Source organism: Leopardus geoffroyi, chromosome B3 (assembly GCF_018350155.1).
Source record: "Leopardus geoffroyi isolate Oge1 chromosome B3, O.geoffroyi_Oge1_pat1.0, whole genome shotgun sequence".
Taxonomy (NCBI): domain Eukaryota; kingdom Metazoa; phylum Chordata; class Mammalia; order Carnivora; family Felidae; genus Leopardus; species Leopardus geoffroyi.
This window is the reverse complement of record NC_059337.1, coordinates 142512554-142530133: the sequence shown is the minus strand read 5'-3', so window position 1 is coordinate 142530133 and position 17580 is coordinate 142512554. Positions and strand designations below refer to the sequence as shown.

The 17580-nt window shown below is 62.9% G+C and overlaps 1 protein-coding gene across 5 annotated transcripts in view; it reads right to left on the bottom strand.

Annotated features, from left to right (window-relative positions):
• EVL (Enah/Vasp-like) overlaps positions 1-17580 on the bottom strand; it is a 153887-nt gene that overhangs the window by 926 nt on the left and 135381 nt on the right. For 4 of the 5 annotated variants that reach the window (XM_045452070.1, XM_045452066.1, XM_045452068.1 and 1 more), the window contains exons 5-13: positions 16486-16556; positions 14629-14858; positions 13781-13902; positions 10748-10808; positions 6892-6955; positions 5225-5291; positions 5070-5132; positions 1833-1899; positions 1451-1508 (exon numbers count right to left, since the gene is read on the bottom strand). In XM_045452070.1, coding sequence (XP_045308026.1) covers positions 1451-1508; positions 1833-1899; positions 5070-5132; positions 5225-5291; positions 6892-6955; positions 10748-10808; positions 13781-13902; positions 14629-14858; positions 16486-16556 — 803 coding nt within the window. The remainder of the gene's footprint in view (positions 1-1450; positions 1509-1832; positions 1900-5069; positions 5133-5224; positions 5292-6891; positions 6956-10747; positions 10809-13780; positions 13903-14628; positions 14859-16485; positions 16557-17580) is intronic. The other variant, XM_045452067.1, reaches the window with a different exon arrangement.

The following is a 17580-nucleotide window of genomic DNA, read 5'->3' as shown; positions in this document are numbered from 1 at the left end:
TCTCCCCCAGATTTGGGCCTTTCCCTGGACAGACCCCACTGGGCCTGGAGCCAAAGGCCAGGAGAAAGAGCTGAGTGCTGGGCCCTTCTCAAGTGACAAGGGGATGCCTCTTGGAGCACCCGCGCTGCCCGCCATTTCCCGCGGGCCCCTCGGCCGCAGGTGGAGGCCCACCCACGAGGCAGCTCCCACCCGTGGCTGCACCGACGGCAGAGGGGAGAGCGAGACCTGGAGACGTGCTTCCCGCCGCACCCCACTGCCTGCATCCCCGCCCGTTCCCTCTGCAGGGAGGCTGGCTGTGCAGCCCTGCTTCCGGCCACACACCAGCTCTGGCCCTGGGGCCAGCTGGCCGGCCCCTCCCAGGTGGGGCCCCCAGCAATAAAGCAGAGTTAATAGTTGGCCTGCTTCTCCTCTCTGGCTCCGGGCGGCCTTGCACTTCACTCATTAACTCCTTATCTGCCCATCTGCCCAGCCCAGGCCTGGGGGGGGTGGGGGGGGGTGGGGTGCAGAACAAACAGGAACGAGTATCCTCAGCTCTCAGCTCAAGCTGAAGCCAGGACAAGGACAGGGTGCGGCTCACACAGCCCCGGGCGGGGGTCCAGGTCAGCGGGCGCTTCAGGTGGGCTCCCACCCGGCCTCCCCTCTGTCCAGCCCTCTGCCACCAGGGCCCACCCCTTTCAGGTCACGGAGCCCTCTCTCGCCCCGCCACCTCTGCTCCTGTGGGGGCCAGGCCCAGCCTTGGCGAGGGCGTGCTGCTCTGTCCTCGGGCGAGCCAGCTCTGCCCAAACCTCTCCTTTTCCTCTGGCTCCAGCCCTGAGCCAGCTGTATCAAAGGCCCTGGCAGGAACCGGAAGGACGGACGTGACAGGACCCTGCCCTCTGGAGCCAGAGGCTCTTTGAGGGGGAGCCGCGTGTCTGCTCCCCCAGCCCAGGGCCAACCAGGCAAGCTGGGAACTGTATCAGGCCCACGGGTCGCACTGTGGCGTCTTGGTCCCCATAACCCCCTGGGACGGCAGCAGTGGCCCCTGTAACCCAACCCGGTGCTCGGCAGGTGGCAGAATCAAAGGAGTGAGTGTGCGGTCTGGGTGTGCAGACGAGGGGCAGACGGTTCGGGCTGCTTCAGCGCCCCTGGTCTGGAACGCGTTCTCCGGTCACTCTCCCCTTCCACACGCTCACAGCTCAGCCGGGCGGAAGCCCGGGCGAGCGCTGACCCAGTCGGCGACCCCCGTGGAGGTGCATCTCTCAAAGTCACCTAACTCGTCTGGGCCTCGGTTTGCTCGACAGGAGGGTGGGGGTGACGTGGGGGTCAGGAGGGGGAACGGGACCGTCGGCACGGAACCACGGGCCTCCCCGGCGGGGCCATCACAGCTCCGCTGCCTTGTAGCCCTCGGGCCCGGCCGCCCTGCCGCTTCTCCAGGACCCTGGGTGATGGCCAGGGCGCGGCCTCTACTCACCGTCGATGATCTCCTCCTTCACTTTGTGGAGCTCTCGCACCACCTCCTCGAGGATCTCCTGTTGGGAGCAGAGCCTCCAGGTGAAGGGACCCGCATGTCCGAGGGGCCCTCACCCGTGTTCCCACAAGGCAAGGATGGAGTGTGATTGGGGGACGGGACACCCCCAGTCCTGCTGCAGAAACCAGGGACGGCCCCGGGGGTGCGGGGAGCCCCGGGGCAGGCTGGAATGTCCGGAAGGGCAGAGGGATGCTCTTCTGACCATGAGCACGGGCACCCCCTTCCCCCACTGCTGGCCACCCCGATGGGCCTGCCTACCCGCGTGCACCCGGCAGGGGCCCAGCCTCGGGCTCCTTCCCGACCTCTCAGGAAAGGACACACTCACCTGTTTCATCCGGTCCAAATCTAAGGCATCCAGGGCCACATCATTCACGCCCCCCACCGGCTTCATCCTGGAGAGGATGGCAGGGTGCGGTAAGGTGGGGAGCCTGGCGGGCGCCCTCCACGCCGGGACCGCGTGGGGGAAGGCAGGCTGGGCGTGCCAGGGCCTCCAAGCTCAGCTGAGGACCACGCTTTTACCCCAGGCCACTCTTAAGCTTTGCTAAAAGGATCCCAATGTCCCGTGTCCACCTCAACAGGGTCGCATGGACGCTGTGACCGTATTGCCCAACCCAGGGGTCACTGGGGGCCCAATGAAGGGGTTGTTTTCTGGTTTGGGAGCTCGTACACGCAGGCGGCGATGCGGCAGTTACAGGTCACATGCTACCACCTCCAGAAAAAAAATACCGGCAAGCTGCTCGGTGAGGGGTCTGTGTTCCCGGCTGACCCGCAGCTTGGGGAGAACCAGGAACAGCGGTATTAAATACACGCAGAATCCCAAAAAAGACACGGTACACCCTCATCCTAAAGGCATCCACTTCCACACAAACCGGTGTCCTTGCTGTAGGTAACCGGTCCTCGGGTGTAACTTTCCCCCCAGGAAATGTGTTTGGATGTGGTTTTGCTCTCTGGAGGCAAAGGTTTTGGTCTCACGGATCGTACTTCTTTGAAAAGCTGCTGAACCGAGGTTAGCTAGTGGCGCGTGAACCGTCCCTGGGAAAATGTGGAGAAAATGCTCATCTGACCACTCGGCCTTTTAAAGTGGAGCGGTGGTGAGGAAGGTACGCCTTCTGGATCCCACTTATCTCCCGAGAAGAGAAGGGCGGTGGGAGCCTGCGGGTCCAGGGAAATGTGAGGCCCGAGCCGGCTCTGGGGACCGACGGGGTGAGCGTGGGCAGACACACATAGACCTGGCAGGGGTCAGCACCAGGGAGAGCGAGCACATGAACCGAAGCGTGGGGCAGCCGCCGCGGAAAACAGCGCGGAGGCCCCTCAAAAACGAACCCAGAGCCACTTCTGGGTGTGTAGCTGAAGGGAAGGAGGTGGCCGTCCCGAAGACAGGCCCCCCCCAGGGCACGGCGGCATTATTGACAGGAGCCGCGACGTGGGGACAAGCCAAGGATCTGTTGACAGACGGATGGGTAAAGAAGATGTGTCCACACACGGCGGAATACTACTGAGCCACCAAGAAGGGAGTCCTGCCGTGTATGACAACAGGGGTGACGTAAGGGCAGAGACGGACTCTGTGATCTCGCTGATACGTGGAATCTGAAAAGGGAAACGCGTGGACACAGAGTCGACCGGTGGCGGCCGGGTGACGGAGGTCAAAGGGCACACCCGTCCAGGTGCAGACGAGAGAGTTCAGGGATGTGCTTTGTGGCATGACGACCACGGTGAACGCCACTGTGCCGTCTGCTTCACGGCAGCTAAGAAAGTGGACCTTGAGACCGTGAGGTGGTGGCTGTGTTAACTAACCTTGTCACGGTGACCATGTCCCAATTATGTACAGACATCATCACCACGGTGGACACCTTAAACTTCTACAGTATTAGATGCCAGCTGTACCCCAATAAAGCAGGGAAAGCAAACCACTGAATAAATAAAGTTTAGTGGTCCAGTGCCCAAACCTGGATTAAAAAAAAAAACAACGAAGAAAGAGGTGTTCCTGGTCCCTCCTGGCTGAACTCGAGAAAGAGGCCGGGGTGGCTCTGAAGGAGGCGAAGGAAGTTTGGATCCTGACGGGGGAAGAGGGGTAGCGACCATGCTGTGGTTCAAATGTCGGTTCTAGCAGCAGTTTTCTGGGTCCCCTGGGCAGCCTGCTTCACCTCTCAGGGCCTCAGTCCCCCCACAGTCACCCCGAGAGGGACCCCTCTCTCGGGGCGCTCCACACGCCCCGCTCGGAGCCATCAGTGAAACCAGAGAACAGACTGGTCTTGGGGGTGGAGAGCCCCATTCCTGGTGGGAATGCCCTTGGGAGCGTCCTTGCCTGTTGAGGGGCACGGGCTGCCCTGGCGGCCTTGCCTCCTCCCAGGACCCTTCCTTTGGTCCCCCGTCCCTTCATAGCTGGAGTGAAAGCACTGGTCCCCCAGGGCGCCCTGCGTTAGAGCTCCAGGACGGGGGACACAGAACGAACCCAGACTTCCAGCCACGTGACCCCTCCTGGCCCCTCTACGCTCCCCGCCCTCAGCCCTCCCCACCTTCCACCACCTGCTAGCCACACTGGCCGGCTTCTGTCCTTGAGTTTGCCGGGTTGGTCACGGGGCCTTGGCACTTACCTCCTGCTCGGAAGGCTGTCCCCAAGCTCTCTGCAGGGCAGGCTCCTCCTTATCCAGGTCAAGTCCAATGCCACCTCTAAGGGGCCTGCCCCCGCCCACACGCTACAGCACTCTGTCCCCACTGTCTTCCGCAGAGCACGTCTCACAACTCACAGCTGCCGCACGTGGGCTCCTTGCAGGCAGAGACCTGCGGGCCCCGGCTCCGAACCTGGCTGACCTCCGAGACCTCGTCCTGATCACTGGCAACGTCACTGCCATTCCAGAGCCCGGCCGGAGCGCTCTCGGATAGCCTTGTCTACTCTGCACGCTCAGGCTCACATGCTACCTGTATCTGTGCTAAGTGCGGGTCCCCTTCAGTTTGTCGTGGGCAACAGGGACTTTTCTCAATATGGGTCCCAGAGACCCGCAAATTCAGGCCACGTGGCTGTTTGCCTCTGACTTTTGGGGACACTTCCGCTTCAAATACTCCATCCTGCTACCACACCAGCTTTTGGTTTGGGAAATGGTGAGTGTTTCTCGGGGGAGAGCTGTAGGCAGAGGAGGGAGGGAGGGGAGGCAGGGTGCCGGCTGGTCCCGGGATCAGCCGAAATGTGGGATGTGGCCACGGCCAGCGAGCACCTCCTGTGTCCGGCTGTTGTCCGCACAGCTGCTTTATAGGGTGCGGGAGGAGTGGAGGCCCGCAGAGGCCGCCCGGCCTGGCCCAAAGTCACAGTCAGTGAGCCCAGAGCTGGGGTTCAAGGCCAGCCCCACGTTACTGCCCTCCCCAGGGCCCCACCTCTCGCTCTGCGAGGGGACAGCAAGGAGCAGGTGTGCACAGCCCTGAAGGCCCTCCTGCCTACCTTCCCCAGGTCTGAGGAACAGGCCACCCTTTCCCAGAGCAAACTGTTAGGTGACAGGACATGGGAGTTTGGGGGTGTTAGTCGCGGACAGCGGACAGAGGAGGTCCCCGGGATGGGGTTGTTCGGTACCTAGAGTGAGGTTGCGCCTGAAGGGGGCTCTTAGCTTCGGGGCTCTTTGCCACAGACGGGGTTCTACGGCACGGAATGAAACACACGTGTGAATTGGCCCGTCGCCCGCCTCGGCCCCGCTGGACGCACAGCTCGGCCTCCCCAGGGCAGCTCACCTGGACAGTAATGAGGACACGGGTTTCTCCACCGAGTTGCTCCGCTCCCAGGGCTTCCGGCCAGCCTCTGTCGATTCAGACAGGGGACGGAGAGCCTCAGAGCTGGGAGGACTCTCGGTGGCCAACCCCCCCCCCCCCCCCCCCAGGCAGGATGCCCCCCACCCGGACACTGAGGGCGCAGAGCTGCCCCAGCAGGAAGGTCTGCTTCGCGCTCCTTGTTCCCAGGCTCTCTTTGGCCCAGGATGGCCCTTGCAGGGTTGTGGATGGCACTGCTGTCACCCGGCATCGCCCCCCTCGGGACGCAGCTCCCACTCCCTGGACCTGGCTGACCCTGACTTGTGGCCTGGTTCTGAGTCCTCTCACCATGGCTGGGTCTCTTCTTGGAGTGAGAGCCTCTTAACTGTGACCTCTACAGTCAAGCCCCGACTATGGCAAAGGGCTGAGTGGAGCAGAGGAAGCCCTTGGCCTGGCTGCCCTCAGGGCAGCCCAGAGACTGCTCATCCCCGCCCCTCACCGGGTACCAGCTGGTCCCCTCCCGCTCTGGCCCTGAAAGCTGTTTTTTCTTTCCATTTTCTTTCTTAAGTGGTGTTAAATTCCTATTTCGTTTTACTTCAAAAGGTTTGTTGGACTGAATTGAATTCCCTGACTTTGCAGAATGAGCAGAGGCAGAAGAAAAATCCCTAGGGGTGGCAAGGAAGCCACCTGAGTGTCTGAGGGGCGGGGTCTCTCCCCAAAACCCCGCTCTGGGGCCCACGCTGGGCCTGCAGGCACAAGATCTGGGACCACATCCAGGTTCAGGCTGTGGCCCCGAAGAAACCACGTCACCTCCTAAACTGGGACACAGCATACATAGCCATTCACTGGGGTGTGCGGTGTTCACGCATTCACCAAGAATCCACGGTGGCACCTTTTCAGAAGGGGAGGTCACAGGGAGGCAGCCTGGCCGGCAGAGCATCAGGACCGGAGGCAGGTGCGGCGCCAGGGCCACGCCCCCACGAGGCAGCCAGCAGCTGGCGAGAGCCTCCCTCTGCTGGGGTGCGGGGGCCTGTCTCCTCTCTGCCCCTCCCACCACTCTCGAGAGCACAGGCTTCGAGCAGGTGCCGAACAAAGGTCTGTCGAACGACCGAGTGACCAACCCCAGCGGCTTCTTCCCACTCTCCAGCCTCAAGGCACTCTTCTACGTGGACCCCTGCGCCCCGAGTGCCGACAGGGCTTCTGAGCAGGGTTTGGGGCTGTTTCTCCCCTACCCCATCACCAGCAGACTTCTTAGCAGCACCACAGTGAGCGAGGCTCACGGGTGATGACGGTTTCATCTAGCACGGCGGGCTCTTCGCAGGGAGACACGCGTGTGACAGGCGTGTTCCTCTTCAGAGCTCTGGCCCGAGGCCGGGAACCCCAGCCACCCCCCCCCACCGGCTCCTCCTCCCCCATGTGGGGGTTCTAATGCCCTCGGGACGTCAGCACAGGCGGTGGCTCCAGCACCTGCCCCCGCTCCTCCTGGAGGCTCAGGGCTTCCAGAAGACGTCAGGGAGACCCCACTGTGCCACCTCATCGGCCCTCACGGCTTATCTGTGGAGCGAGGCGGTCGGGACGCATCATGTTCCCGGAGCGGCCCCCCCCTGCCCTCAGACCTCGTGCCTGGTGCGGGGCGGGACGCCGTCCCTTACCTGAGGAGTTGGGCGGCTGGCTGGTTGCTCGGGTCCCCGGAGATGGAGAGGTGCTCAGCTCTTCCTGAAACGGAAAAGAGAAGCTGTGCCCTCAGCGTCTGCTTAGAAAGGCCCGTCGGGGCAAGGGCAGGACGCCTCTGACCAGGTCACTAGCAAACCTTGGCTTTCCACATTTTCTAAGGAGCCCGTGTTACTTTTGTAATCAGCAGAACAGTGACTGTTATCAGCAACAAGTGAAAAGCCCTAATCTTGGTGGGGAAGTGGTCTAGCCTCTGGACAGGTAGGGTGGGGGAAGGCTGCAGGGAGACGCGGGCTCCTGCAGAGCCGGGCAGACTTCTCTGTGATCTGCAACAAGCCCTTGCCGTCACTGAGCCCGCCACGGGCCCCTCGGGCTGACTCCTCGTGGGCCATTGTCCGTTGGCAGCCTTGGGCGGCCCGTGGGAGTGGCCGGGCAGGACCACGGAAGGGACTCCCTCTCTAGGCCCGGCTCCCTGCTCCACTGGCCGGCGTGAGGACCGGATGTCAGGCGGCCTTACGGGCCCGTGCACGTGGGCTGCAGCAGGGCCGGGCTCTGGGAGTGAGGGTCAGGGCCGCCCACGGCACGGCCTTCACCCCAGACACCTGGCGGTGGGAGACCCCATTCACTTCTCTTTTACCGAGAGAGGAGGATGCGGTGAGAATCCCTTCTCTCTGCCCAACCAGCCTACAAGTTCATCAGTGTTGCTGTCAAAGTGGGCTCTAGAACCTGGCTCTGTCCTCAGTGCCCCTCTGCTAAAGCACCCACCGGTGGGGGAGGCAGGCTTGACAGGTGAGCCAGGCAGGAGCCGGAGCCGGGCCGCCTCTCGCCGCCTCCCGGCAGGTGCGCCCACCTCCCCGTGCCTCTGCCCGCATCTCTACGCGCAGCGCCTGGCCCACGGCAGGGCTCCGCGGAGGCAGGCAAATGCGTGTCTGCTCTGCCTGTGGAATGTGCGTGGTGAAACGCAAAGAAAGGAGGTGAATAAGTCGACAAAAAAACGCTGATGTCTGCAGGGCGCCTGGGTGGCTCAGTTGCTTTAGCGTCTGACTTCGGCTCAGGTCATGATCTCGCGGTTCGCGAGCTCCAGCCCCACGTCAGGCTCACTGCTGTCAGCCTGTCAGCGCACAGCCTGCGTCAGATCCTCTGTCCCCCTCTCTCTGCCCCTCCCCTCTCCCAAAAAATAAATATTAAAAAAAAAAGCTGATGCTTATCACACACATTTTGGAAGGATTTTATACTATTAAGAGAGGGGCATTTGTTACGTAATAAAAATATTAAGAAACACACACACACACACACACACACACACACAATTGCTACATGGAGCTTTTGACCAGGCAGAGTCAACCACCCTGACGAGACTGAACTAGTGAATTCTGACCCGAAGCCAAGAACCACCTTGTGGGATTGCCTGTGCCACATTCTCTGTCAGCTGCTTCCCTCCTCTCTGGTCCATCTGAGGTGTGGGCCCCTTGGCCGGGACCAGGATGCCAGGCTCAGTGCTCCAAGCGGGAGGCCTCCCCCTCCCCCAACTGCAACCCGCCCCTGGGCAACGTGAACCTGTGAGAGCCACTTGTCCCCAGACTGAGAACAGACCTGGCACCCATCAGCAGGCCCCAGGTATCTGTGGGGTGAATGAATAAACTCCCGGGGCCTCTGGCCCAGAGATGGAATGCTGTGCTGGGCTCTGGGTCTCAGCAAGAGTCTCCTCGGGCCTCTCGTTTAAGGGAGGGCTGAGTAACTGAAACGGTGGGCATCCACACGTGTGCCCGGGCACCAGGACCCGAAGGACATGGGCAAGAATGGAGGCTGCAGGGGTTAAAACAGAATGAGACACCAGGAGTTTTCGTTCAATGCCATCCTGTTATGCTTTCAAACATCATTCAAACGGGCGCCTGGGTGGCTCAGTCGGTTGAGCGTCCGACTTCGCCTCACGTCACGATCCCACGGTTCGTGGTTTCGAGTCCCGCGTCGGGCTCTGTGCTGACGGCTCGGAGCCTGGAGCCTGCTTCGGATTCTGTGTCTCCCTCTCTCTCTGCCCCTCCCCCCACTCATGCTGTGTCTCTCTCTGTCTCAGAGATAAATAAACGTTAAAAAAAATAATAATTCAAACAAATGCTCCCTTCACAGAGAAGTTCCCCTTTCTTCCCAAGCTAGGAAGGAGAGCACCACAGCACCACGTGGTACCATCCCGCTGGGGCCGGGGGCTCACACCCTCCTGCCCTGGACCCTGGGCCCGCCCTCAGAGCCAGTGGGCGGCAGGGCGCCCACCCCACCCCCGGCCCCATATTCGGGGCTGTTTCCTTCTTTTAAACGAAGCTTGCCTGCTTTCCATTTGTTACTAAACCTAGCCTGTGCACACTGAGGAGCAGGGAAGAGACTCTGGAAGATCCTGAAAAAGGAAAGCCAGGGCCCGCTGCGCACCTGCTCCGCTGTGTGGGGTGGGGCCTGCTGACCGTGTGTGGGACTGCAGCAAGGGGAACCAGCAGGACCCCAAGGCTTATTCAAACCAGAAAGAAAAGTGGGGGTCAGAGGATGAGAACTCCCCACTGGGGGTGGAAGGTTTCTCCCAGAAGTCCCTGGGATTTGAACCCACTCTTCTTGGAGCCGGGGATCTGGGGAGGTTGGGTGTTCTGAACGGGGCCGTGAGGCACATCAGTTGTCCAGCACGGACCGACTCAGGACTCAGATGCCCAAGCAAGGCCACACGGGCTTTTGGTACTGATGACTGCCCTGTGGCTCCCGGCCGGAAAGGTCTCTGCAGTTGCAGAAATTCGTGGGGAGTTACCGGGGCCGACTCCAGACTCCGTGCAAGGCAGGCGACACAGGGGCTTGGGCCACAGGTTAAGAGTGAGTCTGAACAAGCAAAAGTGTGTGTGCGGGGTTAAACATCGAGTAGTGGGGGGGCCTTACTTAGCCTGGGGTCTGGGAGGCTATCTTTTGGGGGATCAGTGTTTACACAGAGAAGTGTAGGCGAGCAGAAGCTAGCTGGAAGGGCTGACACACTGCACGTCCCCAGGCACGTGGGTCAGAGGAAGCCGGCCGGCAGGGCTGGAGCCCAGGGCTGTCCCAGGTTCGCCTCAGCTGATGGAAGGGGGGGTCGGGCGGCGTGAGGCAGTTCACTGGCTGGTTGTTTCTTCTGGCTCCCGTTACTAAGACGCAACCTGTATGCCCTTGTGGTTAAGGTCTAAGCTCAGCCACTGCAGCAGGGGCCTACTTTTGTTAGAAAAGCTTAACGGGGGGGAAAGAGAATTAGCCACTCCTAGGGGAAGCAGATGCTTGGAGCCTGTGCAGCCAGACTGGGCTCCAGGAGGCCTGCTAAGGACAACAGCTGGAGTCCCTGGGTCCTCTGTCCCGCTCGCCTACAGCTCCTGCTGGAATCGATGGACTCAAGTGAAGTCTTTAAAAACCACTTGAGAAATGATTTGAGAACGAAAACCGCCCTGGTCTCCCAGTACACGGTGCCTACCGCAAGCGCGCTCCCTGAACCCCGAATCCCTGGCAGAGGCCAGGCCCCGTCTGCACGGCCCCTCTGAGCTTCCAGGCCACATGCAAGCTTTCCCCTCGTGGCTCTCCCGGGCTAGCTCCCGCTTCCCTGCTTCTTGCCTGACCTCAGATGTTGTGAGGACCAGGGCAAAGGCCTGCCACCCGGAGTGAGGGGAGGGACAGACGTGAATGCTCCCCCGGCTCTTCTGTCCCCTCTGCCTCCCCGACTCTCCTGTCCCTCCTATGAACCACCTGGTGAAGTTTCTACCACATGTACGTGCAAGCCAGCCACGCCCCTCAGGGCCCCAAAGGCCTGGTCTCCTCACACTGGTGGGGAAGCTGGGGGCTGCTTACCGTTTGGCTCTCATCTTCCTTTTTATCAGCCGGCTTGTCTGTTTGGGAGGCTGCTTTTCTCCTAGCACGAGGGGAAGAAGGGTACACATCAGCTCCTGTTTTCACGCTGACCCAGATGCCTCTGCTGGACACACCGCCTGGCCCTCAGAGGAATCTGTGGGGGGGATCTGACCCGTTTTGTGTGAAGGAGGCAATTGTTCGAGCAGCCACGGCAATGCCTAGGTGAGCGTCCGGGCCTCTGTCCTTGTCCCATGACCCTGGACACAAAACTGGTCTGGGAAGGGAGAACAGGGTCTGGGGGACATTCTAATCTCTGTTTATGGCACCTGAGGAGTGGAAGAAATTGGTTTGCAGCCTGTCCAGGTTCCCCAGGGTACTCGGCTGGGCTGGGGTGGCAGCCATTCTCCCAGGACACTCGAGGCCGGGCCCCGTGGGACAGGGAGAGGTGCCCCTCGGTCACAGGTCAGGGCTGTGGGAGCATTCTGTCTTCAGACTGACTGGCTTTGGTAAGCGAATCCCGCTACCTGTGGGAAACCTTTTTCCATGACCTCTTCCTATCTCGGACCTTAGCCCTGCAGCCGCCCCCCGTCCCCTCTCAGATCCGGAACACCACTGTGAGCCTGCCCCTGCCCAGAGAGGGTAGGGCCCTGAACAGCTCCAGCTGATGCTCTCCGGTCGCTCTGCACACTCCCCACCTGCACGGACCCCTTCTTGTATCCTCTAAAGCCCACCCCTACGTTTTGGCCTCAGTGGTCATCTATACCTGGCTGACTCCCAGATCCGCACACACACCCCTGATAGCCCCCAGAGATGTGCTGTCAGGGATCTCCCACTGTGTGAAGCCGCCACAGCACTCAGCACCCGGGAGGTGAGGTGTCACAGCCGAGAGACGGGCCCACGGGGAGTCTCTCCTCCCGGAAACCCAGGGGATCCCCCCCCACCAACCTCTTCCTCACAGAGTGGAGCCAACCCTGCCTGTGCCTCATAGCTCAAGTCTGTCCTCCTGTCTTCACTTCCCAACACCTAGTGCCGGCCTGCAGTGCCTCTTCCTGGACAACAGCAGCCCCCTTGCTGGGCTGCCCACTGCCACTTTGTTCCACGACACTCTGTCCTCACCCAGAGCCAGCACTGAATTTTCTGAAGCCAAGAGCGGGCCGGCATGCCAGTCCCGGGAGAGCTCAGCACATAGCTCTCGTCCACGCTGAGTTTCCCGTCTGAGCCCGGCTACTGGGAGGGAGACCTCGCCGCTGGGAACCCACTGCTGGGGACCCTGCTGCTGGGAGAGAGACACGGCCCCAGGGGAGGCAGAAACTCCCTTCTGACCTTCATCAAAACAACAGCCTGCGGGGGCTCTGTCACTACGGCTCCAGGCAGCCCCCACCGCGGGGTGGGCTTCAAAGAGTGGCTCGCTGAACCCTTGTGGGCGCGGTGCACCCGTGCTTGTTCTTGGCGGGGCCTCGACCGTCACGCCAGCGTCCGGGCGTCTCACGGGCTCCTGGCGACATCGGCCTTTTCCTGTCCTCAGGAACTTCCTCTGTGTTTGGTCTGAACCATCTAGGCCTGTTATTGTTAATGCGTCGGTTCTGGACTTGAGAGAAGCAGGACTATTTTCTTTTTGAACAACATCTATTTTTACATAAGGCCCGTCCACCTCTCTGGGGTGGAGTCCTGCACGCCTGCAGACAAGGCTTGTTCTCACAGCCCGACCTTCCGCCACCCTCCACCACGCGCCGGGCTCTAGGCCCGGTGGGTCTCTAGCCTCCCCAGTATCGGAACACTGCCCGCTCACCTCGGCCGGGAGGAGGGCTCTCCTTCCGGGCCGTGCCCCTGTGGAGCCTCCCCCGTGAGGCCCTCCTGGCTCGCCCGGGGGTGGCCGGCACTGGTGTGCGAGCCTCTGCTCTGCTGCGTGACGACGGCTCACAGTCTGTCCCTGCCCTTGGCGACCTACGCGTGCCGTGGATCAATCTCCTGGCTCTGTCTGCCACCCCCGGCCGTGTGCGCAGAGGCCCGCCGGCCCTGTCCTGCCGCAAAGCGCCAGGGCACCTACCTGCGCTCTGGGGACCCGTTTCCCCCCCTCGCCCTCACAGAGCCGTGGCCAGGGCAACACAAAGCCCCGGCCCAGGGGAGTTCCCACTCAGGGTTAGCCCACCTGGAGGGCAGTGGGAGTGCCTGACAGTAAGAGAAGTCGGGGGCGGGGGCCTGGTGGGAGGGGGGCCCAGAGGCTGCTTATGCGGACACGAAGGAGCACTCCCACAGGGGGGTCTGCTCCCGAGCCCCCCGGTGCCCGGGGAGCACGGCATTCGCAACCTATGTCGGCACGTTCCTGCCGCCAGGCCACACTGACGAGTTAAGATCCAGGCTCTGCGACCCTTCTGAGGAGCTGCCTGGCCCCTCCGCCCGCTGCCGTTTCAGCTGGGGGACGCCCAGGAGGCACGGGGACAGGCTGACGGCCTGGGGCAAGCTGGCGCCACGGCTGCTGGTGTGGACGAAGGGGCTGACCGGGCCCCGGGCCCCAGAGCCCAGCCGCGACGCGGGTGCCACTCTTGTCCCATCCCCCGGGGTGGTGCCCTCGGGACTCCCGCCACTTCAGAAGGCTCCCCCGTGTCCTCCGTGATGGCCCCGCAGGACCGGCCCCGCAGCACGCGTTCGCCGTTGTCACTCGGAGCGGCTCCAGCCGTGAGACTGTGTCATTTACGTCGGGATCGTAAGTGTGGGGCATGCGCCTCTCTTCCCCCGAACTGGTCTCTGAGATTATCTCCAAATTTCTGTCCGCTCAGGACGAGGCTGGTACACGGAGGATGCGTCAGTAAATGCCGTCACACCCAGATGAGGAAGGGCTGGGAGGTCAGGGGACTCTTCTGGGCCCGATGCCTCAGGCTGACCCCCTGAGAAGGGGAACTTAACAGTCCCCTGCTGGGCTGAGTCCAGGTGGCGGTGGGCCCTGGGGCCGGGCAAGGCCTGCGCTTTGATGCTAAGGAGCAGGAGACCCCTGACAAGTAGCTGCGTCTGGGGCAGGGGGGACCGGACACCCACCTCTTGGCCAGCAGCTTGTTCATTTCTTCCATGAGGCCTCCTCCTCCACCCCCACTGCTCGCTCGGTTGGCGTCAGACTTAGAGGTCCCGCTGGGGCTGGAGCCTCCGGACGCATCTTCTGGCTGAAGGGTCAGGACACCACATTTTAGTCCGGCGTCTGGGGTGGGACGTCACCGGGGGGCGGGGCGTGCACGCAAGGGTGGACGGGATCCCTACGACGGAGGCGCTGGAAGAGGCCCTCAGCCCTCGGGTCCCGTCCCCCCAGCCCTGCCGGAGACTCAAGCAGAGTCCAGTGAGGCACCAGGACTGGCCGGTCGCAGTCGACAGACACTCCCCAGGTCTGCTGGCCCCTGTCAGCGCCCTTGCCAAGGCGGGTGTGTCATGACAGGGAGGAGGGGCACGTCTCGGGAAGGAAGCCAAACTCTGTCTCACGGGTGTTCTCAGAGCCACAGCTGCCCTCAGCTGCCCTGGGGCCGCTCCCCCTTCCGGGCCACCCCAGATGCGCTGGGACAGGCGGTGGGTGTGGTGCGGTTGGCCTCCAGGGTCGCAGGGGAAGCAGGATGGATTCAGATCCAGGAGACCCGAGGCTGAGTGCGAACCCTGCAGCTGACGGGCTGGATGGTGGGCGAACCGCTTCCCTGCCGATGCCTCAGTTCTCGTCTGCGAGGCCTCCCGCCCCACTCGTGACGGTCAGCGTGAGGGCCAGCAGCAACCGCCAGCACCTTGTGGCTGGTGTGGCACCACGTGGCAGGGGTGGCGTCCAGGCTGGGGGCCTTTCCCAGCGTCTGGTAGACGAGGGCAGTTCGAAAGGGCCCCGGGCCGGCCCGCCCACACCCAGGGACGCTTACCCGCTGGACTCTCCTCAGCTTGGCCCCAGCCAAGGCAGCGGCCAGTCCTGACACGGAGCTCTCGTCGTGGCTGGCGCCCTGCGCTCCTCCGGCTGGCAGTGGGGGTGGGGGAGGCGGAGTGGCCCCTGCGGGTGGAGGCGGGACAGGGGGCGGAGGCGGGGGTGGGGGCCCACTACAGGAGAGGGGGGCGCTGGCTGCAGATGAGGGGTGCCCCGGTGGGAGGATGGGTCCTGAAATACAAGGGTGGGGCTCAGTCAGGCCCCAGTCCCCAGCTGGTGCTCCCCTGGGAGGACAGACAGCAGGCAGCCTGCTCCTCTGAGGGACAAGCTCAAGGTTGCCTCTTCCAGGAAGCCCCCGCAGGACGCAGCTAGCCCTGGTCTAGTCACTCCCTCCGCTGGTCTTCCCGGCATTCCTTGAGCTCAGCTAACTTTCTCTAGCTCCTGTCGTGGTCTTCCCGTGACAGATGCGCCCTGGCGCGTACCTCGTTTTCCGTCTCCGTACCTAGCTTTACCCTGGGCACCAGCAGAGGTAGGTCCCTCAGATGCCGTTGTGACCGACCGTGGCCTCGGGGGACCGAGGCAGGTACCCACAGTCGCAGGGCCGACCGGGGCACGTGTCAGGGAGCAATGCAGAGGGCTGGCAGTCCTCGGTCCGCCATCCAGCGCGCCCTCCCTCCAGCGCCTACTGAGCTCCACCGCGCGCTCAGCACCATGCCGGGCGCTGGCGGCAGCGGCCACAGGCTCTCTGCTCATGGCCTCGCGGGGAAGCGGTGAGCCAGTCCCACAGATGAGCGCACAGACGCAGCTGTGGCAGGATGGCAACTGCTACTGGGGGAGGCCCGTGGTGCCGTCTCGGCACACGAAGAGGGGTTCAACTTCAGGGCCAGTTCAGAGAAGACGTCCTCGGGGACGTGCCCGTGGTGCCGGGACAGTGACAGAGAGCAGGAGTCAAGTTTGGTGAAGGAGGGAGAAGAGGACGGGGAGCGCTGGAGAGGCACCGGAGAGGTGCAAGGAGCCACCAGGTCTGCGGGAACCGGGCCCGCGCACTGGGGGGCCAGCCTGCTTGGGAGGGACGGGAAGGGGGGACACGTGACGAGGTCAGCTGCGCATCAGCAACGTGGAGGGTGGACCAGAGTGGGGCGGGGTCCTGGAGGGGGTCGAGGTGACAGGGGGTGCTAGAAGCCGGCATTTGCACCAGTGGGGGCTCCCGTCACTGGGGCAGGGGCCGGGGCTCGGTTTTCTCATCAGTAAGCCAGGGGGACACGCGCCTGCTTACTTCACGGGGCGTCTGAGAGAAGTTAGCAGAACGAAGGACATGGAAACACTCTATAAGCTGTGAAGTCCTGGGCTTACTAATCAACACTGTCACTCTTCAGCGAATCTTCTGCTGCCCTGTGCTGAGTTCCACTCAACCGCTGGGATAACGCTGCATCTCTGGAAGGCTTCTGACTCGCGGGGCAGGCGGGGCCCCCCTCCGTGTGTCTTTATATCTCACACTAACTTGGCTACCACGTGTGCACTGGGATGATCCGGGGTCCTTGGCCGGACACTGGGCTCCCCGGGGCAGGGGCGGCATCTGCCTTGTCCGTCCCTGCGTGTCCCTAGCCCTCAGCACGGTGCCGGAGACAAGGCCTGTGGCCGCTGAGTGTCTGCTCAGCCAGTGAGTGGTGGGGGGCAAGGGCCGGGCCAGGCTGGGCTACTCCCCTTCCCCCAGCTCTGTTGTCTTTCACTGGGCGTGGGCGTGACCGTGACACATGGAGATCGAGGCAACCAGAAGCTCTTCACAGAGGCCCGAGGCGCCCCGGGAAGGGCGGGGTGTGGCGGGGGGGCGGGGAGCGGTTCCCAGAGGGGGTCTCACCTGTGGCTGAGGTTCTTCTCTCTAGAGACTCCTGACGCTGTTGCTGGTGCTGGGTCTGCTCCATCACTTGTCTGAAAGACAACAATGGCAGAGCGGGTCTGACCTCGCGATGCCGAGAACAACGTGGCTCTGTGTGCGGGAGCCCAGGCTGCAGAGTCGGGTTCCGTTGGCATTCCCTGAGAGCCCCGGGCTGGGGGCCCTGGCAGCGAGCTTGCCTCGTCTGCCCTGGCCCTGATGGCCGGGCGTGCTGCCCTCACTTCAGGGAGGTGGGGCACGTGACTGGTTCCAGGTCCCCAAACAGGCGAGTGCCAGCAGGCCCCCTCGAACAGTCCCAGGCACACCTGGACGGGAAGGCCCTCAGGAAGGCTCGGGCGACCATCCGGCCGAGTGACCGAGCTTTTCCCCAGGCTGGGCATGCCCATCTGGCTTTGGGGGCCCTGGGGCCACAGCAGGCCTGACCTCAGGGTCGTTCATTCTCAGGACACCTGACTACGTTCCCCGGAACGAGTTTCAGGCGTCGCCGGTTGCCAGGAGAAGCGGACGCTAAGGCTGCCTGTCCTCGTTCTTTCTACCACCGAGCCAGCCGCAGGCCAGGCTTCCATCAGAGAGCCATTTGGTACGCTCAGTGCACTGCTCTGTGCCTCGGCGGGAACTGACCTCCTAGCTCCTGAAGACAGAGCGACCTCGGGTGCTCGTAAAGGCGGGTCGAGTGAGGACACTGACCCACAAACAGGTCCTCGGAATCCGGGACTCAGGTGCTGGGGCAGACCAGGGACAGCAGCAAGGCTTCAGTCGGCGTGAGCCAGCTCCACTTAGCTCTGCCCATGAAACACGGGGTCGGGGGATGCTCTCACACCTCCTCCGGGCTCAGTGGGAGAGCGTGCTGGAGGCACGCTGCGGTGGTCTGGCCGTGGGCGGGGGAGGCGGGGAGGGCGGCCGGCAGGGCGGGAGGGTGTTGGCTTTGCGTCCGCACGGCACCCTCGGTCTGCGGTGAGCTGGTGCCGGTCCGGGGCCGGCCCCGCACCTGGCCCGTGGCCGCTGCCCAGTAAGCACTTTGTGAAGGAATGAGTACATGGGGCTCGTCCAGCGGCTGGC